At 44.7% G+C, this 26,263-nt stretch overlaps 1 protein-coding gene and 1 long non-coding RNA gene across 4 annotated transcripts; one reads left to right on the forward strand and one right to left on the reverse strand.

Annotated features, from left to right (window-relative positions):
• Window positions 1-934: 934 nt before the first annotated feature.
• Window positions 935-17,543, reverse strand: LOC123358430 (3 beta-hydroxysteroid dehydrogenase/Delta 5-->4-isomerase-like). 3 transcript variants are annotated; one of them, XM_045000936.1, is made up of 4 exons: window positions 17,468-17,543; window positions 16,837-17,055; window positions 7,606-7,770; window positions 935-1,897 (listed from the first exon to the last, which is right to left on the reverse strand). In XM_045000936.1, exons 1-4 carry the CDS (start codon window positions 17,526-17,528, stop codon window positions 1,083-1,085), a joined length of 1,260 nt encoding a protein of 419 aa, XP_044856871.1. In that variant the 5' UTR covers window positions 17,529-17,543; the 3' UTR covers window positions 935-1,082. The 3 variants fall into 3 exon arrangements, with proteins under 3 accessions (XP_044856871.1, XP_044856872.1, XP_044856873.1); XM_045000937.1 differs by lacking the exon at window positions 17,468-17,543 and adding an exon at window positions 17,327-17,455 and having other exon boundaries at window positions 16,837-17,059; XM_045000938.1 differs by lacking the exon at window positions 17,468-17,543 and adding an exon at window positions 17,327-17,431.
• Window positions 17,291-25,138, forward strand: LOC123358504. Its single transcript, XR_006575739.1, has 3 exons — window positions 17,291-17,695; window positions 18,113-18,516; window positions 23,258-25,138. It is a non-coding gene; the product is annotated as an uncharacterized LOC123358504 (long non-coding RNA).
• The last annotated feature ends 1,125 nt before the right edge of the window (window positions 25,139-26,263 follow it).

Consider the following 26,263-nt stretch of genomic DNA (forward strand, 5'->3'; position numbering starts at 1 on the left):
ACAGAGGTCAGCCTAAATTACCACAGCTGTCCCTTCTGGCCTTGGAATCTATGAACTTTGCAGGGAAACCCCCTCTAGGTGCCATGGCTTTCCTGCAGCGTCTGTTTTCTTAATTTTGTTATAGCCTTTGTCCTTTGCTCTTACTGGGCTTCCATCAAATTCACCATAGTTACGTAATTGGCAAGTTAAGGGGCTATAGGCTGACAGCCTTAAGATAGCCAAGGGCATCACCCACCACAAAGCACTAATAGAATATTACTTTGCACTTATATAGTGCTTTGCACATTCAAATTGATGGGTAGACATTAGCTAACTAATCTTCACAACTGTCCGGGGGGTAGGTGGTGGTCTCCTTGTAATGCAGCTAAGGGAAACTGAGGCACAAGAAGGTTAGTGACTTGATCAAAGTAATCCAGCAAATCAGCGACAGAATCAGGAACAGTAGAACTTGTTTTACCCAGTTGACTAACACACATCATATCAGGAAATTTTCCATATATATTTTCAAAAATGGGGGCATAATGTTAGAAGCTGAAGCCCATATTTGGGCACCTAAGAAAGGTATTTAAAGTTGGATCCTAAACAAGGAAACAAAAATATTAGACACCACTTTGAAAAGGTGGACTACTGTCCCTATTTGTTATAAGAGCTTCTACAGTCAGGTTGCTCCCACTTGTTTTATATGGATATAATCTGATGATGGTAAGTGGAGTGTGGCGTGTGTGTGTGGGTATCCAAACACTGCTGGGAGAGATAATAATGGAGCCTTTACTCCTTTTCCAAAAGTCTCAGATAAAGTTAAGAGAAAGGGAAGGGCTGAGTATATTTCAGAAGGGACTCTACTCAAATAAAAATATTTGTGTTGCCGAGAGGAAGAGGTGGCTGTAGCTTATACAGTAACTGATAACAAATCAACCCATCCACCACAAACAAATGAAGAGTTTCATATTCTTTATTCATTCCAATTTTTCATTACACAGATTTCACATTTCAATGCTTTGTTGTCTTTTTACTGCAATTCCTCCAGCTCACCTGTGGCTCATGGGCCTGCTCGTCATGCCATGCTTCAGCTTCTCTCCGGTTTAGGCAGCCTTGTTTTTCAGGTACTCCCTCCTTTGCGGAATCACTGAGGCAATCCACTGGTTGGTGCGCTGCTTGGCCTCTTTCCATTTGTAGCGGGGCACGTAGCCAAAATCCCGCCATGCCTTCCCGTAGGAGAATGTGAACTGCGTGTTCAGCAAGATCACAAGGTGACGGTTGGTGGAGGGGATGTATTTGACAAAGGGCCTAAGCAGGAAGCTCACAATCTCCAGCAGTAGCGCAAAGTAGTACAGCATCATCAGCGGCATGGGCGGGTGGGGCTCAATCCCAAACCCCAGCTCCTTGGTCAGCTCATAATTTAGGTCAGCATAGCTCATGTGAGGAGTGTCATCAGAGATGTAGTAGAAGTGCCCTTGGACATGCTTGGCTTTTTCCGGGTTCCTCAGGGCTTTAGCCGCCTGGATGTGAGCCCATGCAATGTTTCCCACATATACAGGATTCACCAGAGCCTCCTTCCTAGAAATCCGCAGGTAGACATTTTTATTCAAGAGGCTTTTATCCAGGTGATTCTGGAGAAACGGGGATTCTTCTCCAAAGATGTACATGGACCTCAAGGCACATGTCAGGAAGATGCCACCATCCTTCAGCGCCTGGCCATTTGCCTTCAGCACAGATGTCTCTGCCAGTCTCTTACTCTGGGCATAAGGAAATCCTGATGTGCTCTCGTAGGCTGTATCTTCATCCCCATTGCAGATGGGGTCCCCTCTGCAGTTTGGGCCTGTCACTTCTATGGTACTGGTGTAGATGAAGTGCTGGACATTACTGTGGACACAGGCATCCAGCAGTAGCTGGGTACCTTGAAAAGAGGAACATGTTAGTAAAGCAGTAGATAACTGGACTGCCTGATGGACAGAGGCCGCTCAAGACGATCTGCCGCCATACTCAAAATAGCCTACCCACTTGACTACCTGGCACCGCAGACCACTCTGCGGGGGTGGGGGTGGGAGGAGCAGAGCACTCTGACTGCCCTGTGTAGACCCTGCTGGCATGAACTAAAAGAAAGGTAGCTAGTGTGTGTTACTGTAATCCTGCTTGAAAGAGGATTACATCAATGTGAACTAGGTACTTTTTAGTTCATGCCAGCAGGGTCCACATGGGGCAGTGAGAGTGCTGCATGTTAGAGCGCTTTGCCATTCACACCCCAGTAGACCAATCTGCAGCCCTGTGTGGACAAGCCCCCAAAATGGATTTGCTCAGCAATCTGCCGCCCTAGGCCGCTACCTAGTTTGCTTGCAGCCAGAGTGATCCCTGCTGATGGAGATTCAGATTTAGTCCTCCCCAACCAGGGGAAGGTATGGTTATTAGCTTGAAATAGCATCTCTTGAAACAGCTGTCCACAGCTCCCCCTGAAACTATCAGTTCCCTACTCTGGAGGCTGACAGGAATCCTGTTTTGAATTAGGTGGTAGGTTCAACCAAACTGAATATTTTTGGATTTATTTATTTTTTAGTTGGGAAGAGGGGGTCAACTCAGTTGTTTGAGTTATACAAGGATAAAGCATATACATGCTCTTTAATCAAACTACTACTGGTTTTTGGTTTGGTCTGTATACTGTCTAGGCTGTGCACTGAGGGGTTACATTTTGCTTTCACTTATACTAGTGTAAACTCAAAGTAATTTCATTAACTTCAAATTTACACAGTTGAGGCAGGGATCTTTAAAACACCACCTCATTTATTATGCACCATCCATCCTGTGTACTGAGGCCCCAGTGTTACAGTCCCTCCTTGAGACAGAAACATGTGCTTAAGTGCTTTGCGAAATGTGTTTAAAATGCTTTGTTTAAACTGCAGCCTGAGGGCTTGATCCAAAATCAGCTTTATTCAGTGGTAACCTTTCCATTGACTTCAATCAGCTTTGGATCAGGCCTTGAATCAAGTAGGATGCTGCAAAGATAATGTATATAATCATGTAATCAAAGACTATATTATAATGTACAGGGAGCAGAGTGCATCCTTCACTTTGGCATTTCCTGACTGTTGCTTTTCTCTTTAGAACCTTGATGCTGTCTTTACCATAGCTTTCTTTATGGAATATAAGTGTTTTTTAAATGCACAATCACATTATTTTTCAAATTAAATGCTATTATAATGCATACACCAAAGGCTGCATGCTCAACTTTGTCTTCCAAGCACAACAAAACAGACAAAATTAAATAAACAATAAATTCCCAACATGGCTTCAGAAATCAAAGATCTGAGTGTTAAATTAATAATAGCTAGAAATAAAGGAGGGAAATGTCCAAGCAAGACTATTCAGTTTGTTAGTGGAAAAGACAAAGCAAGCAAAATACAGAACGGGTTAATATTGCCAAAGGGACTATGGGGAATAAAAAAGGCTTTTGTAGTTTTATCAAAGGAAAAAGAAATACTGGTGAAAAATTTAGATTTGTTTAATAATAAGAAGTGAAGTGGGAGGAATTATTGACTTTAACCTGACTGACATACTGAACTCCTTCAGTCTTTAACAAGAAAAATAAAGAAAAGATGTTTGAACAGCTAGGAAGTAATGAAGACCTTGTTTTAAAAAAACCCACTTGTTATGCAGCCAAGAATAAAATAGTTACAAAAATTGAATTCACATAAGTCAGTATGTCTAGATGACAAGCAATACAGGGTTTTAGGGAAAGTTCTTAATTAGCTTTCCATGCCAGTGAAATTTTTTTAAAAGTAATGAAAAACTAGCGAGGTACAAAATTTGGGGGGAGGGGGAGATCTTCAGAAGTAGGATCTGTTCAATACAGCTCTGACCCCGATATATTTAAATGCATAGAAAATTGTATTAAGAATGTGGATTTAAAATAAAATATTGTGGAAATACAAAAGTTCAGGTACTCACAGCAATGTTAATTTGCTCGTATGTCATGTAGTGTATATTTATTTAATGGACCAGTGCTGTAAATTCCTACTCACATAAGTGTTATTTACTTACATGAGTAGTCCCATTGATTTGAGAGAAAATTTTACCTGAGTCAGGATGGAATAAGGGCATGGACAAACTAACAAAACCCACCAAACAAAAACTAGCTGGACCACTGATAAGTTGTATGTGATTGTGTGGCAGAGAAAGCCTGGTTTATGTCAGTGGTTCTCAAAACTAGGACCACCGCTTGTTCAGGGAAAGCCCCTGGTGGGCCGGGCCGGTTTGTTTACCTGCCCTGTCTGCAGGTTCGGCCGATCGCGGCTCCCACTGGCCGCGGTTCACTGCTCCAGGCCAATGGGGGCTGAAGGAAGGGTGGCCAGCACGTCCCTCGGCCCGCCTCGGCACGCATTGCTGCCTGTAGCCCCCATTGGCCTGGAGCAGCGAACCGCGGCCAGTGGGAGCCGTGATCGGCCGAACCTGCCCGGCCCACCAGGGGCTTTCCCTGAACAAGTGGCAGCCCTAGTTTGAGAACCACTGGTTTAGGTTGCTCTCAACTTAACTTCTCCCTTTCCCGACTCTTAGGGGTTTGAATTCTCAGATCCAATGTCTCACTCTTCATTGCATTTAATTTTTATAAAGTCCCCTAGGAGCTTTGCAATGAGCTCTCCATGAAGTGGATGAGGTCACTGAGGGAAATGCAAACGCTTGATGGTATTGGGCCAAATCCCAAGGTCCTTGCTTGGGGTCAGCTGCTCCCTGCAGCAAAACTCATGAGAGGGAGCTTTGATGGAGGAAAAGGCCATGAGGGCTCCTCCCAGATAATTCAATTGGAGGGGAGGTTGAGAGAGGCAGCGTTCCCTCTCACACCCTGCATCTCCACAGAATAAGCTGGAGGCCTCAGCTCCAGCCCCTGTGGATCCTGTGCAGGAGGCCAGGCCTTTATCCTCCCAGTATGGATCCTGACTTGATCATTTAAACAGAAAAATTCTTTAACAACATGAGTGAATCAGAATTGGAGCTTGATCAATGTCTGCGGTCTGGCGCTTGTAAGTGTCACTGCCTATGTGTGCTTGACATGTACCTTTATTAGATGAGGTTAATTATCAAGCAGAAACACAAGGTTCATCCTGAGGGGCATCATGTATGTAGCTGGGTGCTGGGATGGCCACAAGGCAGCAGAGCACTAATGAGCTAGTGTTCTCGGGTGGAGCCTGAGGGGGACTTCAGTACTTACTGCACACTGGCAAGTGTGTTTTGGGTTTCCTTGGTGCTCTCTGCACCTGTCTTTCTCTCTGGTTTTGAGGCCTAGGAGCAGGATTGCTAGGCTATCAGGTGCTCTCTACAGGTAATTCTACTAAACACTTTCCATTCAGCCTTAGTTTTTAGTTTCTAGCTGTAGTAAGAACCTTGTAGAGACACTTGCTGTTTAGAGGGACTTTGAGGTTGTTTTATAAATGTGCAAAGACTTTTCAAAATTCTGCCACTGCCTAACACCCTCCTGCCTAAAGGAAGGGATTGGGCATACTCAGCTCCAGCTCCCCAGCCTCTCTCCTGTTGTTATAACCGTTAACAAATTTGGCTTTCATAGGATTTTATGTAATGTATTTTGCTGTGAAAAAATAATATGTAGTGGAAGAGAAAATAGTGAGGGAAGAATTATAAATACCCTTTCTAAGTTAGTACACCTCTACCCCGATATAATGCTGTCCTCGGGAGCCAAAAAATCTTACCACGTTGTAGGTGAAACCATGTTATATCGAACTTGCTTTGATCCGCTGGAGTGTGCAGCCCCGCCCCCCCTGGAGCGCTGCTTTACCGGGTTATATTCGAATTCGTGTTATATTGAGGTAGAGGTGTATATATATTTATTTAGTGTATATATATATATATATGCACCATCCATAGATGCTTTTTCCCTAAGGTTGGTTCCCAAATTCTCCTTGTCCCCTTCCACCAGGAGCCTGGCCAGCTGCCTTCTCTGCTGAAATTTGTGGGCACTTTCAATTCACACTTTCTACTGAACAGATAGAATTAAAGGTGCTGGCTGCTGAACTCATGGGTAACAGAAGCAGATTCAGACTGCCACTTGCCTCTCTCCCTTTCCCTCCTTCTTTCCCACAATTTCCCTTCCCTTCCTCCTCTTCTTTCCCACCGTGAACTATAACTGAAATGTAACCCCAGCTGCCTCCAATGAAGCTAAGTGTCATAGATCCAGCTGGGTGCTCCCTTCATGCCAGCCATCAGACTGCTGTGAGGGGAATCCAAACCTTTGTATCTCTGGAGCCCCCTCACAGCAGTCCTAGTGAGTGGCCATGGAGCGGCGCTTGCTATGTTCTAACACGCCTGGCTACAGGGAAAAGCAGTAATTTTAATCTGAACAATGATGGGTGGCCAATATCCAAACAAGGGATTCCCACAAATATGTTTCCATTTGCCTGTGAGAAGCCCTATGTCCCAGGTCCATGCCTGCTGTTGCGAGGCACGAAGGACCGGGAAGTATAGTCATTTAAACAAAAACGCTCTCTCAGCCAAGGCAGGGGATGGCAGAACGGGGCAGATCAACTAGTTTTGAGTGACACAGCTCTAGGGATCCACTGAGTACTGGGGGAGCACAGTGCAGGGCTCAAAGCATAACTTCAAGTGGGGATAATGATCTGGTGTGAGAGAGGAGGGTAGCGGGGTCTCCTTTTCTTGGGAAATGTATTGAAATTCCCAGACATTTGATGAAACCTGGAGCATTTCAGCAGGACAATATTTGCTTTTCAGCACTATTTGAAAGAGGCCCAGAGACAGATGATGGCACAGATGGTTTAGGAGGATCTGGGAAGGGGGATGCCATCACTGACAGTGAAATCACTTAAACCCTTCAGTTTGATGAGGAATTTTAACAGTGAGCGTCTGGGAGGACCTAGAACCCCACCTGCCTTTGAGGTTTGATTGCAGGAAAAAAGGCAGAGGGAAGGACAAGGGTGAAGAGAGGGGGAAAGGAAAGGGGAAGCACAGGCCTGGGATTGTCCCAGGAGGTGGTTATAGGAGATGAGGGCAATTGCATATAAAACCGTAATACTTTAAACACAGCCAAATCTCTGCAGCCATGGAGGAGAAGGGGAATAGGTGCTGGAAGGGGGGCTGTGGAAGGAAGTGATATTAAAAATACCTTTCTGTGCATTTTTCAGCCAGTTAATGTGGTGGGCATGGGGATTCTCCTCCTTTTGATGATGTGTGTGGGTACTGAAAAGGCCCAGTCAGAACAAGACTATGACAATCTATGCCCAAAGCCAAACTACTGTTGGTGTAGGGAATAATTTTGCACTGCACCTTGGGGGGCAGGGAAATGTGTGACAGAAGATAGGAATTAACAGGTGTCTTCTCTCCCTGAAGTCCCTCATTCTAGTCTCAGGGCCTGACTTTGCATTGTCCTGCATCTTTCCACTGCTGCAAAGTAGGTGCACAATGTTACACAATCAGCCCAGCAAAGTTTTACACACACTTTGGTCAAGGATAAATGACTGCACAAGGCACAGCAGGGCAACCCTGTGAATCAGGTGCTCGGTCACGACAACCGTGTCCTTCCCTAGGCCGATGATGGTCATTGCTATAGACTCACGGCTTAAAACAATAAAGGAAATCCACTCTGCTCACCCGTTACATTGACTTCCCAGAGCAGCTGCTTCTCTACAAGGCCCAAGGTGTCAATGATGGATGCTGTATGGATGACAAGGGAGACACCCTGGCAGGCGCTGTTCAAGAACATAGCATCCCGGATGTCCCCTTCCAGGATCTTCACCACAGTCTGACTCTTGAAATCTGCAAGAGCAACATGAAACAAAGAAAGAGGCCTTCCTTGGCATGTCAAAGAAGCATAATAAAGGGAGTGGTGAGGCGCCCAGCCAAGAGAAATGCTTATGCTGATCTTATGGTTGCAGTTGTAGAGCACTAACTGCTTGGGCTGAGGGATATTATGGGGGCAGGCAAACTATATGGCCTTTTCCCACTGGCTATATTCTTTTAAGCTCTAGTTACAGTTTTATATAATTCTTATATTTGTTAATTTCTGGAATGTGTTTGGAGCAAACATACAACCTGGTCCTTTTTTTAAAAAAAAAAAAGACAAACATCTTTCAGTGCCAGCAAGTCCCAGAAAACTGCCTACAGCAGGGCTACAAATCTCTTTTTCGTGCACACTGTGCAGTACATAGGTTGATATGTGTGGTGCTTTGCTACTCATGAAAGTAGGCGTTTCCCTTAAAGATGACTGGCAGCATCCCTCCAGTTGTGAGATGCACACACAGCTCTGCAGATGCACACAAATCCTGTCCAATAAACCTCCTTGTTCTTCCAGCCCTACTCCCACAGCTCTTCCAATGCAGTTCTCACATATCTTTTTGAGGCCTGTAAATCCTGAACTCCGTGCTACTCCAGGGCTGGACTGCAGTCTCAGCTTTCATAAAGCACTACAGTTTTAATCTGCAGCACCTCCTGCTAGTCCAGTGTTAGGCTCTAGACTCTGCTCTCTTGATACACCTCATCCTGACTTGCCAGACCGCTGCTTTTCCAGGCCTGGGCTCCACCCACACATCTGCTAATGTACCTCAAGCCTGACCTGCAGCAAACCTGCTGTCCTAGAACTGGTTTGGCTTCATCTCAGTCCTGACCTGCAGTACCTCTACAAATCCAGCCCTAGGTCATACATTGCTCCCAAGTTCTGCTGTGCCCCAACATCCGGCACTAAGTATGGTAATTTTGTCAAGTGTCTGTCATGCAACATGGTGGTGCCAACCCCTGTCTTATAGTCATCCCCACCCAACCCCAGTTTATTTCACTTACAGCCTGAGCCACAATTGAAATCCAGGGGTGAAATCCTAGAGTTTAACCACTGACTTCATTCGAGCCAGGCTACCACCCCAGATTTTTAAGGATGAAAGGCTAATATATGTATAGTGCTTTGAATACAAAGAGCTTTTAAGAAGTTTTCTCTGTGGGTATCCCATTGCTGATTTAATATGACAGTAATGAACTTTTATTAATTTAAAAAAAAACTATTTTATTGCATCTTTTTCATAGATTCGAAAGCCACAAGGGACCATTGTGATCATCTAATCTGACCTCCTTTATATATCAAAGGTCACCAACACCACCCAATCCCCCATACTAAACCCAACAACTGGAATTAGGCCAAAGTATTACAATCCTCAGGAGACTAACCTAGTCATAAATTCTGAGGTCAGAAGGGATCTTTGTGTTCATCTAGTCCAGGGGCCTCAAATACGTGGCTGCAGCCTGCAGAATTATTTGCTGCGGCCTGCCAATCTCCCTGCCCGCCCGAGTTATTTCCTGCGGCCACCAAACTCCCTCACCTGCCCCTTCCAGCACGCTGCTTCCCAGCTGTTCTGCCTACCTCCAGGCGCTTCCCGCTGCCAAACAGCTGTTTGGTGGTGCTTAGCGCTTTCCAGGAGGGATGAGGAGGAGCGGGGAGCCGCATGCTCAGGAGGAAGCAGAGAAGAGGCGAGGCAGGGCCGGGGATTTGAGGAAAGGGGTTGGAATAGGGGTGGGGAAGGGGAGGGAAGGGGCAGGGCCTCATGGAAGGGGTGGAGTAGGGGCAGGGCCAGAGGTATTGGGAAGGGGGGTATCAGTGATGCAGCCCTCGGGCCAATGTACTAGTCCTCATGTGGCCCTCGTGGTCATTTGCGTTTGAGACCCCTGATCTAGTCTGACCTCCTGTATAATACAGAACTTCTACAAAATAATTCCTAGAGCAGAGCTTTTAGAAAAAACATCCAATCTTAATTAAAAAATTGTCAGTGATGGAGAATCCAGCACAACCCTTGGAAAATTGTTCCAATGGTTAATTTACATTTATTGTTTAAAATGGTCACTTTATTCCCAGTCTGAATTTGTCTAGCTTCAACTTAAGAACATAAAAACCACTATACTGGGTCAGACCAAAGGTCCATCTAGCCCAGTATCCTATTTTCTGACAGTGGCCAATGCCAGGTGCCCCAGAGGTAATGAACAGAACAGGTAATCATCAAGTGATCCATTCCCTGTTGCTCATTCCCAGCTTCTGGCAAACAGAGGCTAGGGTCACACTTCCTGCCCACCCCGGCTAATAGCTATTGATGGACCCATCCTCCATGAATTTATCTAGTTCCTTTTTGAACCCTGTTATAGTCTTGGCCTTCACAACATCTGTTGGCAAAGCGTTCCACCTTTTGACTGTGCGTTGTGTGAAGAAATACTTCCTTTTGTTCATTTTAAACCTGCTGCCTATTAATTTTATTTGGTGACCCCTAGTTCTTGTATTATGAGAAGAAGTAAATAACACTTCCTTATCTACTTTCTCCACACCAGTCATGATTTTATAGACCTCAATCATATCCCCCCTTACTCATTTCTTTTCCAAGCTGAAAAGTTCCAGTCTTATTAATTGCTCCTCATATGGAAGCTGTTCCATACCCCTAATCATTTTTGTTGCCCAGTCATTTGATCCTGTTGTACCTTTCTCTGCTAGATTGAAGAGTCCATTATTAAATATTCATTCCCCATGCAGGTACATATAAAAAGTGATCAAGTCACCCCTTATCCCTCTCTTTGTTAAACTAAATAGATTCAGCTCCTTGAGTCTGCTCCTATAAGGCATGTTTCTACTCGTTTAATCATTCTCTTGGCACTTCTCTGAACCCTCTCCAGTTTATCAACATCTTTGAACTGTAGACACCCGAACTGGACACAGCATTCCATCAGTGTCACATAAATGCCAAATACAAAAATAAAATAACCTTTTAACCCCCAACTCCAGATTTCCATTTACGCATTTCTGGATCACATTAGCTCTTTTGGATGGAGCATCACACTGGGCGCTCATGTTCAGCTGATTATCTAGCAGAATCTTTTTCAGAGTCACTGATTCCCTCCATCCTGTAAGTATGGCCTAGATTCTTTGTTCCTAGATGTATACATTTACATTTAGCCATATTAAAACACATAATTTTGCATGCACCCTGTATACCAAATAATCCAGATCACTCTGAATCAATAACCTGTCCTCTTCATTATTTACCACTCCCCCAATTTTTGTGTCATCTGCAAACATTATCAGTGTGATTTTTTTGTTTTCTTCTAGGTCATGGAAGATGTTAAATAGCACAGGGTCAAGACCTGAGCCCTTCAGGACCCCACAGGAAACACACTTTTGAGACCAATCAGTTAGCCAGTTCTAATCCATTCAATGTGTTCTTATTGGTTTTATATTGTTCTAGTTTTTTAATTTAAATGTTGTGCGGTGCAGAAGTCTACATATATTACACCAACACTATTACCTTTATCAACCAAACTTTCATTCTCATCAAAAAAAGATATTGCATCAATTTGACTGGATCTATTTTCCATCAATCCATGTTGATTTGCATTAATTATATTACCCTCCTTTAGTTTGTTATTAATAGAGTCCCATATCAGATTCTCCATTATATTGCCCAGGATTGATACCAGGCTGACAGCTCTGATATCCCTTTTACCCTTTTTAAAAACTGGCACAACATTTGCTTTTTTCCATTCTTCTGAAACTTCTCCAATGCCCCAGGACTTACTGAAAATCAACATGCAGCCAGCTTTTTTAAAACTCATGGAGGCCAGTTATCTGGAGCTCCTGATTTAAACATGTCTAACCTTTGTAGCTACTGCTTAACATCCTCCAGAAATATTAGTGGAATGGAAAGAGTGCTATCATCTCCATGTGATGAGACTATATCATCTATATTTCCCCAAGTACAGAACATAAATATTTATTGAGAACATCTGCCTTTTCTGTATTATTATTGATAATTCTACCATTTCCATCTAATAATGGACTAGTACCACTGGCAGGATTCTTTTTCTTCCTAATATACTTTAAAAATTCCTTGTTATTGTCCTTAACGCTGCTGGCCATAGATTTTGTGGTCTGTTCTTTTGCTTCTCTTATCAATTTTCTACTATTCCTAACTTCTGATTTCTGTTCATTACTATCAACTTCCCCTTTCTTCCATTTGTTTTTATATATACATATATTTTTCTTCACATAGTCTTTCTGACCTGACTGCTGGTTTATGAAGTGATAAGAAGACCTAAGTCTTAATCTAAAAACAGCAAAGAGTCTTGTGGCACCTTATAGACTAACAGACGTTTTGGAGCATGAGCTTTCGTGGGTGAATACCCACTTCGTCGGATGCATGAAAATGTAAGTAGGTAATAATGTGAGCTATAAAATGACTGAGTATGACAGAGAATGTATCAGTCACCAGATATGTGGCACTGTGACATGCATCCAACGAAGTGAGTATTCACCCACGAAAGCTCATGCTCCAAAACGTCTGTTAGTCTATAAGGTGCCGCAAGACTCTTTGCTGCTTTTACAGATCCAGACTAACATGGCTACCCCTCTGATACTTGACAATCTAAAAACAGTGCCACATATCTGGTGACTGATACATTCTCTCTCATACTCATTCATTTTATAGCTCACATTATTACCTACTTACATTTTCAAAACCCCTTAAACCAGTTTTCTACTTGTGTGTATGCAAAATGGGCCCACTCAGACACCTGTGAATATTCTGTAAATATGCAGTCACTGGGCTTGTTCTAACGTCTACTAACATTAGACTTATCATCAGAAAAATCCAGTCAGTGTAGAATCCATGTGTTTGTACAGTACCTAGCATAATGGAGTCCTAGTCCAAAGGTATACTGGGAAGTGGGGCTAAAATGTGCTCACTGTAGGCCATGTCCTGTTCCACTGAAATCAATGGAAATTGCTTCATGAGTACAACATGGGCCAGATTCACTTCTCATTTACATCAGCTTTACCCGCATTGAGTTCAGTGACTCACACCTGAGTTATTCCTGATGTACATTGGTTTGAGAGGGAAATTAGGCCCTGGAGAGGATGAGGAGAGCAATGAGGAGGGAGTATTAATGCTAAGGGGAGGTAATTACAAAGATGGATGTCAGAGACAAAGAACAAATGACTTTTATGTGTCTGGTCTTCAACCAGCTACCAGAAAAGCATGTGTGTCTTGGGGTTGGGGGAGGGGGCAGAAATTTGACCCATCCGTTTCATTGTGGTACATTCTGTTGAACAACAAGCATATACAATCCTTGGCTGTATCTGTTCTAAGATAGCTATACTACTGTGCAGACGTTTTGCTACATGACTCACACTTTGTGTCACCTGAGCTGTAAACAAGGGTACTGCCTGTTGCTTGTCAGTCTGTGCTTGGGAATTTATGGTTATTCTAATAAACTATAAGTGCTACGGCAAGCAGCATCTGCCTTACCAATTCAGTCATATTAGCTGCCCAAAACTATTTGTCTCTATCTTCTACATATTGTTTAAAACACATGCAAACACTTAAAGTCAGTAGAACTTAGACTTCTAAGTGACTTGGGCATTTCTGAAAATTTACCTAATATGTTTTATTGTCGATCTTCCTTCAAATAGCTCCTAACTACTGCTGAGTTATTGTGAGTTAGATGGTACAGTCAGGCAGACTGTATCAATTCCTAGATAAATAGATGGCTGATTAAAAGAATGTAGCTCAGGCATCCACAGCAAAAATAGTGAAACCACATCTTATTTTAATTTAATTAAATGATTTGTCACATCTTGACCTGATTTATTATTGGGAAGCTGAGCCATTTATATGTATGTGCTCTATGGGTCCCAGATCAGCTATACTACTGTGAAGTCCTAGGAGTACCGTGCATGTCTCTTGTTAGTGCAGCTACAAGGGCAAACAAATCTAATTGCAGCTCTACATTAATGTTGGATTTAATACGGCAGCTGCTATATTGAGATTTTCTGTAGTGGAATCTCCTAAACCAGTTTTCTTCAGTAACAACAATAATACACAACAATATGCCAATCTCCTACTACCCTTCCCAATGGGGAATGCTGCTGAGTTAGTTGTCCATGTTTGGAACATCTGGCACTAGGCATCATGCTTAAATACTGGGCAAATACAAATCTCTGTAAGTGATAGCTGCTGCGGTAGGCATGAAAGCTGCTGCTTTAAAATGATCAAGAATGCTCCTTGAAAGAAATTGAGCACCTAACAATATTTCTAACGTTTCAAGAAGCTTGCAATATAATATTGGGCAAATAAACTAGACCAGAGTACTACTGGGAAACTTGGCAGTGGTATAGATAAATTTCAGGGTGGAGCCCACGACCTGGGTTCTTCAATATGGCCTATTAACTTATTCGTTCTTAATAAGGAGATTTAAATGACAGAAACTACAGGGCTCCACTCACAATACTTTTTTTGGAGTGGATAATCCTGGCCCCATTGCATGCTAGACCTGACTCTTCCACAGTGCACACCTTCATACTAAGGATGAAGGAACCAGCAGTCTCCTCTAGTTTATACAAGTTGAATGGGGCCCAGCAAGAAGCCCTGGATTAGGCAAAATGTGAATGTCCCTGTCCCTGACCTAAACAAATACAAAGCTAAGACCTGTTAAATGCACATGTCTTCATGCCCTGTTTTTCAAGGACATTCAGATTAAAAGAACTCATGAAATGAACGCGTCAGTGTGCTCTGCACGCCTGTGTCAGTGCTGCCTGAAAGAAATCCAGAAATAAGTACGTGCATAAGACTATAATGGCCCAGAACTTCTCATTCCAGTGTAAATCAGGAATAACGCTCCTGAAGCCAATGGAGTTACATTGGGATATAACGGATGGATGTCGGTGAGAGGAATCAAGCCCAATGGTCTTGCAGCAACACTACATCTGGAACAGGAATCCGTACGTCAGGGACTGACTGTGATAAGGGTACTGGCTCAAATTGTTTCACTTACTCCTGAGAGAGATCACTGAAGCATAGTCACTAGACGTGCATTTACAGATACAGAGACGGGGATGGTAGTGGCGGCTCAACGTTAATTATCTGGGTTTGGAGGGAGAGTGTCATTCAGAGATAGTTCAAGTATATTTGTGGTGCCACTCATTTTGACCCCTTCCCATTTGCAAGTCCCAAGAGCCAATGTGTCACTTGCTTTGGCAGTGGAGGGAGGGCAGATCTTAAAGGGTATGTCTGCACTGCAATGAAACAGCTGCGGCTGGCCTGTGTCAGCTGACTCTGGCTTGCAGTGCTTGGGCTGCAGGTATAATTGCAGTGTAGACATCCTGGCTTGGAGTCCCAGAGCCTGGGCTCCAGCCCAAACCTGGACATCTATATTGCAATTGTATAGCCCTGCAGCCCAAGCCCTGGAAGCCAGAGTCAGCTGACATGGGCCAAATGCAGCTGTTTGACTGCAGTGTAGAAATACCCAGAGTGTGAGAGAGAAGGTGCACAGATCTGGGTGGGGGATAGTTTTAGGGAATAGTGGATGGAGCTTTCCTGTTAAATAGAAGGAGAAAAAAGACCTTTGTTGTGGCCAGTCAGGGTTTCATTACACAGAAGGTGTCTCTGGTTCCTAAGGGGGCTAACTTATCCCCACAGAGCTCTGAGTTAGCACAAAGACGCTCATGCTCCACCTCATGCTACACTGTTACAGGAACAGTAAACAGCACATGTTAGTGGGGGGCCCATGACATTGGGCCCACTTGTGAGTGCAGGTTTTGCAGCATTGTCTGAACTGTCTTGAGACTAGAATAGTACAGGCTGCTGCCAAAGTGTGAGATACATTACCTGAGCTGTGGGGGACATTGGCCAACCCTTATTGGAACCTGGCATAGAATTTAATAGGGGTGAAACCAACCAGCAGAGTTCTCTAAAAAAACTATCCTAAAACCCTGTGCAAATGAATAGAGAATTATATCCCTGCTGTAGAAGTCTATAAATTGATTTAAAATGCTGTAGAAGCATTATTATTTTTTTATCCAGTTGTACAGGATGATTCCGTAAAGAAAACGGCTGCAGAGAAGGATGATCTGGTGGGTAAGGCACTGGACTGAGGGTAACATTTTTAAATGTGCCTAAGTGACTTAGAAGCCTAAGGCTCATTACAAGTCAAAGGGATGTAAGCTCCTAAGTCATTTTTGATAATGGGACTCAAGCTCCTACGTCATTTAGACATTTTAAAAAATATTGGTTCCCTGCTGTGCCATAGACGTCCTGTGTGACCTTGGACAAGTCACTTAATCGCTGTGCCTCAGTTTCCCAGCTAGGGATAATAATACTCTATTTCTCTCACCCTTTCTCTGTCTTGTTTAGTTAGACTGCAAACTCTTAGGGACAGGCACTGTCTCCTACTATAGGTTATCTGAATACTGTCTGCCACAATGGGGCCGCAGTCTTGGTTAGGGCTGCTGGGCCCTATTATAATAAAAATTAATAGCTCAGTCAGCATATCCCATTCTTGACTTGCAGAATCCCCCACTGTTCCAGTCTTGGAGACCTCCCCCGCACACTACTCTGCCAATGTCCCACGATCCTGACATGCAGCACTCCCTCATATGCCAGGGCTGGGCTCTCTTCTTTTCAGCCCAGACCTACAGTGCCCACAAATGAAAACTGATTCTTGGCTTCACTTGCACTAATCAATGGTGAGGAATTTTGTAATGATTTTGCCCTGTGGGCATCAAAGTAATGAAAACTAGGTGGGTGCCATCCAATTAATTGCAACACACTAATAAATAATCTTCTGTACTATGTAGAGGCCCCAAGAGTCACCAGTGAAGCTACTGCCATTTTATTTTAACACCTCTGATTTTTGTGCCAAATTTTCTTATCTTTACTGGAGATGCAAATGAAACACAGTATGCTTGAGGTAAATCAGTCCCAGATCTGCAAATCTATAAAAGGGGAAAACCTTCCAAGAGGTTCTACTTGAGAGTGTATCTTAAGAATCCCCCTCCAATCCCCTGTCCTAACAATAATCACTTACTTGTAAAATTCCTGCGTGCCTCATAGCTAAAGGTTTTGTCCAGGGTTCGGATCTCAGCCAGCTCCTTCTCTTCCTCCAGCAGTAAGCGGACAATTCTCTGGCCAAGAAATCCCCCTGCTCCTGTCACCAGACAGCTCACCCCAGCTAAAGACATGGCACCTGATTGCTCCCTAGCTGCAAACCAACCAGCTCCAGACCCAGGAAAGGCAGCTCCTCTTCCTGACTGGGAAGAAAAAGACACAGCATCAGCTTCAAGGAGCCCAGTGAAATCAGTGATAACACCAGAAAGGGATTCCAGCGGAAAAAACAACCCAGTTTCAGACACCAACCCTAACTCAACAACTTCATTAACCTGTCAATTAACTTCACCGATACATTTTTTTCACAGCAAATCACTAAGCACTTACTAATTAGATATTATATATAAGATGAGGAAATTCACAAATTGGAATAAGTTAACTATTAAAATCAATGTATATAATAAATAAACCTCTCAGTCTTCTCTCTCTGGCCCTGGTTCTAACTTCCTAGGGTTCAGGAGGCAGGAACTAAAGAGCGGCCGGTATTTATGTACTGCACATCTGGCACTACACTTATCTCCCTTTCCCTCCCTCCCTCCCTCCTCACTTGCCTTGGATTAATGATGACACAAAGACTCCCCCGTACCCACTCCTCATCGGTTTGGAGAACATCCTTGAAGTAATTGACTTCTGAATGCCCGTTTATATGTAATCCTTTGTGCCTAGTCATTCTGGGACAGAAATAAAAGCCCCCTGTGAACATTTCTGTTGCAACCTGTGCCTGGGTGCTGGAGCTCGGACCCTTTCCCACTACCTTAACCCATGGAAAGGGCCAAACTGTGAGTTTTGTTTCAGAGATTTCAGCCTGTTTGGCTTATGCTTCTCGTCCTTCCCTTGTTGTTAGAGAGTGGGTGCTCGTGCCTCAGGGCCTGCCTTTTCTCCTAACCCAACAGCCACCGTGGTAGGAGTGAATGGCCCATCTGTGCACAGCTCTAGCTGATCAACGAGGAGACAGGATGCACTCTCCTTGCAGAGGCAGAATCGCAATTCCCAGTGCGCCCTGCTGTTCTTCCATAATAGCCTGTGTCATTGTGGGAGGCAGAGACAACTTGGTGCTCCCAGAGTTGTTGGAGGTCTGGAGAGTTGGGGGCAGGGAGCAGAGGAGTTACAGCTATGGACACTCTTAAAGATAGGGTCTAGATACTTAAAGGCATATACGTTCTCTTTTAAGTCATCTATAAGCTCATGTATTTCAGGCAGCCATGGACTTCCCAGCAATGGGGAGAGGCCAGTGACCCTCCAGGTCAGCCTGACTGACTGGGCGGGCAAGCTAATGAGGGAATCAAGAGGCCAGGGAGGTCTTGTCCTCCCTGTGATCTGGAATGCCTGGAACAGAGGGGGGCCTAGCCAGGAGAGAGCCGAAGCCTGAGCTGAGCTGGGGAGCAGGGCCATGCTGCCAGAGAGAACCAGAGGAGCAGCTCAGGAAGCAGACCTGTGCTGGGAGCAGAGCCACAGAAGCAGCCCACGGAACAGACCTGTCCTGAGAGGAGAGCTGCAGCAACCAGAGCCAGAGGGGCCAGAGATGCAGCCCAGGGAGCTGGAGGCAGAGCAGCAGCAGTGCTGAGGCTGGCGCTGGAGGCTCGAAGCAGTCCAGAGCCAGGTGCGGTGAGCAGCGGGGGAGAGTGAGGGGGATCCTGGGCAGAGGAACCAGCGCAGGGAGATGCCCCCAGCCAAGAGGTCTTGCAGGCCAGACTTGGAGGGGGATCGTAACCCCTACGGGGCGGGGACAATGCTGGGTCCTGGAGCCTGAGAGCATGTGGCCACTGCCAAAGCAAGTGTCCGACCCTCAGCATCCCTGCAGCACATCCAGGGCCTGAGAAGGAGGCTCAGGACTTGTGAGCAACAGACTGTGCAGACTGTGAACTTCCCTTACGTTCCAGAGATAGCTGATTGTGATGTCCCCTGCCACAGAGCGGGATGACGGGTTTTCCTTTAACCTTTTCCATTCTTTCCTTGTTTTTTTTAAATCGATTACTGTTTAATAAATTGTATTTGCTTTGAACTGTATGAAATGATCAGTGGGTCAGGGAAGTGCCCAGTGCAGAGAGAGCACCCTGGAGTAGGGACCCCTTAGCCCCTGCCCCAAGTGACTACAACAAGGTTGGGGGCCGAGCCCCTCAGGAATCCTGGGCCCAGCCTTGCTGGGGTTATGAGGACTCCGCCACACAGGAGAGTGGAAGGGGAGCCCTCGAGGTCAGGAAGGTGTCTGGGTAAAGGAAGTGGGAGCGAGGACTCAGATCCTTTCGCTAGCCCATTTAACCGGGGTAGTGGATAAGCCAGGAAAGTTCCTCACAATAGCGGGACCATTCCCCTTCTTAAAGAAAGGTCCCAGAAGGTCTGGTGGCATCACTTTACCTCTCAGCACCTATGAACTCTGTGAGCTCTCAACCCTAAGAACACAACAAAATATGCGAGAGGAGTGGGACTTCAGTGCAAGTTTGGGGTGCTTTGCACCTCCTGAGTGGGCCGACAGAGGATTCTTTCAATGCCAAATAAGTTTTAAAAAAAAAGATTCCTCCATGGCAAGGGAAGAAAAGTATCTACGGATTCAAATCTCTTCCCAAGGAAAGTCAATAAACGCTGCTAGCTGTGCAACAAGCTTGTGGACTTGTTCACCCAAATAGAGAAATGCTCACTCTGACAAACCCTCTGAATTAGTTGCCTAGAAGCGTGTGCTGCCAACTAAAAAATTCTTATTGTTAGAAAGCCCTAGTAGGACTGTCGCAACCTCCAATGGGCTTGGTCCACAAAGGGAACTTAGGCATTTCAACGGTGAGCCTAACTTTAAGCACCCTACTACTCTGTGTGTAGACTCCACCACCCTGATTTAGGTGCCCAGGCTTCCTATAAAATGCATGCAGAGAGTCAGGTGCCTAAGAATGGGAGCCACAAAAGCCAGCATGTTAGGTGGGAAGCTGTTGAAGCTCGCCAATAGAAAATGCCTAAGTTTCAGCTCTCAATGGGAGTTAGGCACCTAACTGTGAGCCAGAGGGAGATGCCTGTCGTCACCTGGGAGTCACAGATGTGAATCCTCTTCCGGAGTTAAGTGCCTAACCCAGGTCATCCCTTCCTCACAAAAAACAAAGGCAGCAGTGGTGCTCCCCTATAGCCCAGTGGTTAATGGACACCTATAGGAGACTGAGGCTCAAATATGACTTGAATTCACATCCCCCACCACACCTCACCACCTGACTATAGGGTATTCTGTGATAGGTAGGGCTCTTTTTGGATATTAGGAAAAACTTCTTCACTAGGAGGGTGGTGAAACTCTGGAATGGGTTACCTAGGGAGGTGGAGGAATCTCCTTCCTTAGAGGTTTTTAAGGCCTGGCTAGACAAAGCCCTGGCTGGGATGATTTAGTTGGGGATTGGTCCTGCTTTGAGCAGGGGGTTGGTCTAGATGGCCTCCTGAAGTCCCTTCCTACCCTGATATTCTTTGATTCTACCAAATTCATGGTCGATTTCATGGTCATAGGTTTTTAAAAATCATAAATTTCATGATTTCAGCTATTTAAATCTGAAATGTCACAGTGCTGTAATTGTAGGGGTCCTGACCCAAAAAGGAGTCATGAGGGAGTCGCAAGGTTATTGTTAGAGGAGGTTGCGGTACTGCTACCTTTCCTTATGCATTGCGGCGCTGCCTTCAGAGCTGGGCAGCTGGAGAGTGGCAGCTGCAGGCCAGGAGCCCAGGTCTGAAGGCAGAACTGTTGCAAGCAGCAGTGCAGAAGTAAGGACGGCATGGTATGGTATTACCAACAGCCACTGCTGTCCAACTGCCCAGCTCTGAAGGCAGCGCAGAAGTAAGGGTGGCAATACCATGATCCCTCCCTAAAATAACCTTACAACCCCCCTGCAACTCCCTTTTGGGTCAGGACCACCCCAATTTAAGACATGCTGGTCTCCCCCCTGAAATCTGTACAGTGTAGGGTAAAAGCACACAAAAGAGCAGATTTCACAGTGGGAGACCAGATTTCATGATCCATGATACATTTTTCATGGCTGTGAATCTGGTAGGGCCCTAGTGATAGGGCTCTCCTGGTGAAGCTGTTCTGCATTTATGAAAGTGGGTGCTGTAACCACTAGACTATAGAGTCCGTCTCTCTCTCTCTCTGGCCCAAAGAGAGTTGGAGCAGGCACTTAAAAAACTCTTATTTAACCCTTAGCATAAATAATTCCTAAACGTCCTTCCCCTTTTTACACAGTGTTAATGAATAGTGCTTAGTCACTAGCCAAGGATTTGGTGTATAGCTCTGGAACCATCATTTCTATTTTAAACCCTCCCCACTCCCCCCATCCCCAGGCTTTCAGATATAAACAGCAAATCAAAAATGTCATTGGGCCCAAGGAATAAAGAGGATTTGCAAGTTTACGCACATGATAAGACAATTTTTGCAAGTGTTTCAATGGCAAGTCCTTGGAAATTCCTCCCTTATGACAACAAATCTTTAAAAAAGTTATCTGTGATTTTCTGCTCAGCTGTTATAGTTCAAAACCTTGAAACTATATATTCCCATCAGAGGCTGGTGCAAAAGTTTTCTTTCTGGGTGACATGATGAGTTTATTAAGAAAAAACAGCTTAATATCCTATAGCTAATGATCAAACTCATTAGTGCTCTGTGGGCCCTCTTCATAAATTCATCCCAGGATTTCCAAAGAAAGCAAACATATTTTTTCTTGGAGGAAAACTGAAAATTTGATTTAATCAGAGAAAAATATTAAAACTGTTTAGGACACAATATTTACTTGTAGTCCTATTATCCATCACACCTCAGAGACTTTGTAAGGCTCACTACTTGAATGTGAGACCTGCACAGAACACTCTGGTGGCTACAGGGAAGGTGGGAGATGGGGAAAGAAAGGTTTGTGTGCCAAGACTTCCAGTTCTTCCTGTTTATTGTCCATGTTCCTTGCATTAGTGTATAAACATCTAAGGTGTTTAGCAGGTTGTCCCATTATTTTCCCACTTGTCTCGCTAATGACCTGATTGCTATTTCCCATGCCCCCCCCCTCCCCCCAGCCCTTTGTTGAGGGCACCATTTTTATTTCCCTGTGGGCTTTTGTCACTAAGATTGAGGGAAGCTACTAGGAGATTTCCTTAAAGATCAGTCTTGGGATCGATCTTATTTCATGTTTTCAGTACTGACCTTGGCACAAAGTAGAAGTGTGCTAATGAAATTTGCTGATGATACAAAGTGGGGAGGCATCGCCAGTACAGGGGTAGATTGGAATCTTATACAGGAAGAACTAAATGTCCTTGAGGACTGAAGCAACAGAAATGGGATGAAATTTAACAGTACAAAGTACAAGGGTGCACCTGCTGCTGGAATACTGTGTGGTGTTGGTGGCCTTTGATATAGAAGATCTTAGATTAGCTGATCTGGTGGGCCCTTCTGGCCTTGAACTCTGACTCTATGACCCTTCTTCATCAGATGTAGCCCATTCTGCCCAGCAATCCTCTTTCACAGAAAAGCATCCCATGGCTGAGGAAGCCACCACCTTCCTGTCGACACCAGCTGTGCGCCTGCATGCAGTTTGTTACAAACTCTCATTAAGGAAACAGGGTTTATAAATAAATATGGTAGAAAAAAATCACCAGTTTCTCTTCCTAAGGAAAACTGACCTGCAAGGCCCCCAGATTTGCTGTTCAGCAAAAGGACAACAATAGGAACATGTCTCTGTTACATATTCATGTTAGGAACCATTATTTCTTTATCACAGTTCTTCAACTTTTTCATCCTGCAATTCACTGCCTTATAGTAGAGAGCCTCTTGTGGACACCTCCCCTCCCAATCTCTCCTTCCCCATCTCCCACCTCAGCTGTAGCCACCACCTCACAGCAGTTGATATTAGAAGAGGGTTAAGGATGAAAAATTATGCACTGTAATGTGAAGGATACAGCTATATCTCAGCTGCTTATTTCCTCTTCCTGGGTACAGATTTTTACATTAATTAGGGCTGAATTTCCGTACAGCCGGTAGCACCCTTTGTGCTGCCTTTCCATATGCATTGCAGCTCAGTTCTGCCCTCCTGATGTGTTTACAACACTTCCAGGTTTGAGATCATCAGTAAATATGGCTTTGCTTGAATTTACACCAAAGAAACTCCCAGCAAATAAAGACACAAAGCAAGTGTGCAGGAGGCAGAAAAAGGGGCTTGGGTTTTGGGGTGGGAACTAATCCAGTTTGTGAAAAATAGCTTCTGAAACCCTTCCAGATCTCTGGCCTGAGGACATTGTGACAACGGTAGCTCTCACCCCTTGTGGAATTCTGTGATGGGTATTTTATAGCAAAGTTACCAATGTATATATTTTTTTTAAACTGCTGTTTTTATTCTCTCTCCCAGAGCCTGCACATGCTGCCACCACTGCTCCATGCCAGCCCAGGAGATGGGAGAGACAAGGGGGCCACTTCAGAGCTGTCCCCACAGGTGTCCTGGGTTATCAGTATGATGCATTGCTGCTTTGTTGGGGAACATCCTTGAAATCTATCACAGTGCTTGATGTGGTGTTATTCCTGGGCTTTATCTATGTGGTTGAGTGTCTTCCAGCAAGGTTTGTTATCACTGGAACACAGAGAAAGTCCCCCAAGTGAAGGACTCTAGAGTATCAGTGCAGACATATTTATCTCAGAGACAACTTCAGGTCTTAACAGGACAAGATTAGTAGATGGATTTTCCCTTCTGCCTGTTAAATCAATCTAAAAGTGGGATGTTGCACGAAGTCACTTGTCAACGTAATGGCTCCTCCCAGCAGCTACATGAAACATTGGAATATGCCAAGTGTAATTTAAAAATAAAAGAGTAATAAGTGATTTGCAATGCCAGATCAGACCCATTGTCCATGAAATCCAGTGGCCTATGCTTGAAATCTCAAATGATCAATAAAAGTCCCTCACAATGTGCCTGGCCAATTCTGTAATGGTGCGACCTTCCTCCTGAGCACAGCGGTGATCAGTTTATGTCCTGAAGCATCAGATTAAAATTTGCTTACTCATTTCTTAACATGCATAACTACATAAATGTCTAGTATTAAAATACTTATAGGCTTTTCAGAGGCACTAATCACTGTAGCATTTGAGCAGCTCACACTTATTAATGAAATAAGCTTCCTTTCCCCCATCCTCATGCTTGAAGTAAGGACATAAGAATAATAATTAATAGTATTCAATTAGCACCTATAGGCCCTACTCACTGTTTGGGCCCCCACTGCCCGGGTACTTATATGCTAAATAGTCAAGACAGACAAAGGGCTGTAGAAAGTGACAAGTGAAATATTAAAAGGTACCAAACTTGGTAGTTGCTTGTCTGTTTTTATATGCTATCACATATCAAAAAATCTACGTGAAAGAAAGTTATTTAGGTTGATAAGAGAAACACTTGAAAGTTAGGAAATGCCAGAATGAAGAATGTTTATGCAGCCTTACTTAACTTCCCATGTGTAGGCATTATAATACAGTCTTTGATTACACGAGCACACTCTGCCTCATTCAGTGCACAGGATGGATGGGGCTCAGAAAGTGAATGAGGCAGTTTTCAATGTTTCTTTTTACCCTGCCTTTATGCAATGTGTAAGGCCTTATTTACTGCACAGCTTCCAAGCCCTGCAGTGCATATGGAATTATTAATTGCTTTGTGGGCTTGCCTGTGGCACTCATCACCAGGGTATTTGAGCCTCACAAACATTAATGAATTTACCTTCACAATTTCCAGCTGAGATAGCAGAGGTCTATTATTCCCATTTTATAAATGGCCAACTGAGTAAAGTACAGATAGATTAAGGTTAAAATTTACAAAAAGCTCCATAACTTTTGGGCTATTAGTGATTGCACCCCAACTTGAGGCCTTGGGTTGATTTTTCAAAGTATTTTGCATTTTTTATAGTATTTCATATGTTGAAAACATGGTCCAGACATTAACTAATTAACACCAGAACATCTCTGGCCACTAGGGGTGGGGAGAATATTATTATCCACATTTTATAGATTGGGAAAGTGAGACAGAAAGATGAAGTGACTTGATCAGGGCCACAAGGTGAATCAGTGGCAGAGACAGGACCTATCTGACTCCAAGGCCTCTGCTCATTAAGGCAGTATAATCTATAGGAATGGGGTACGTCTACACTATGGGATTATTCCGAATTTACAGAAACCGGTTTAGTAAAACAGATTGTATAAAATCGAGTGCACGCGGCCACACTAAGCACATTAATTCAGTGGTGTGCGTCCACGGTCCGAGGCTAGCGTCGATTTCTGGAGCGTTGCACTGTGGGTAGCTATTCCGTAGCTATCCCATAGTTCCCGCAGCCTCACCCGCCCCTTGCAATTCTGGGTTGAGATCCCAGTGGTTGATGGGGAAAAAATCATTGCCGCGGGTGGTTCTGGGTACAGCCTTACCCCTCCCTCCCTGAAAGCAGCAGACAACCGTTTCGCGCCTTTTTTCCTGGGTGAACTGTGCAGACGCCATAACACAGCAAGCATGGACCCTGCTCAGCTCAATACTGCAATTGTGGATGTTTTAAACACCTCGCGCACTCTCGTGCAGTATATGGTGAACCAGGACCTTCAAACCGAGGCGAGGAGGAGGCGGATACGGCAGCGCGGCGATGACAGTGATGAGGACGTGGACACAGAATTCTCTCAAAGCACGGGCCCCTGCGCTTTGGAGATCCTGATGGTAATGGGGCAGATTCTATCCATTGAATGCCGATTTTGGGCCCGGGAAACAAGCACTGACTGGTGGGACCGCATTGTGTTGCAGGTTTGGGACGATTCCCAGTGGCTGCGAAACTTTCGCATGCGTAAGGGCACTTTCATGGAACTTTGTGACTTGCTTGCCCCTGCCCTGAAACGCCATAATACCAAGATGAGAGCAGCCCTCACAGTAGAGAAGTGAGTGGCGATAGCCCTGTGGAAGCTTGCAACGCCAGACAGCTACCAGTCAGTCGGGAATCAATTTGGAATTGGAAAATCTACTGGGGGAGCTGCTGTGATGCAAGTAGCCAAAGCAATCACTAATCTGCTGCTACGAAAGGTTGTGACTCTGGGAAATGTGCAGGCCATAGTGGATAGCTTTGCTGCACTGGGATTCCCTAACTGTGGGTGGGGGGCGATAGATGGAACACATATCCCTATCTTGGCACCGGAGCACCAGGGCACCCAGTACGTAAACTGGAAGGGGTACTTTTCAATGGTGCTGCAAGCACTGGTGGATCACAAGGGACGTTTCACCAACATCCACGTGGGATGGCCAGGGAGGGTTCATGACGCTCGCGTCTTCAGAAGCACTACTCTGTTTAAACGGCTGCAGCAAGGGAATTACTTCCCAGACCAGAAAATAACAGTTGGGGATGTT

This window comes from Mauremys mutica, chromosome 1, assembly GCF_020497125.1.
Source record: "Mauremys mutica isolate MM-2020 ecotype Southern chromosome 1, ASM2049712v1, whole genome shotgun sequence".
Classification (NCBI taxonomy): domain Eukaryota; kingdom Metazoa; phylum Chordata; order Testudines; family Geoemydidae; genus Mauremys; species Mauremys mutica.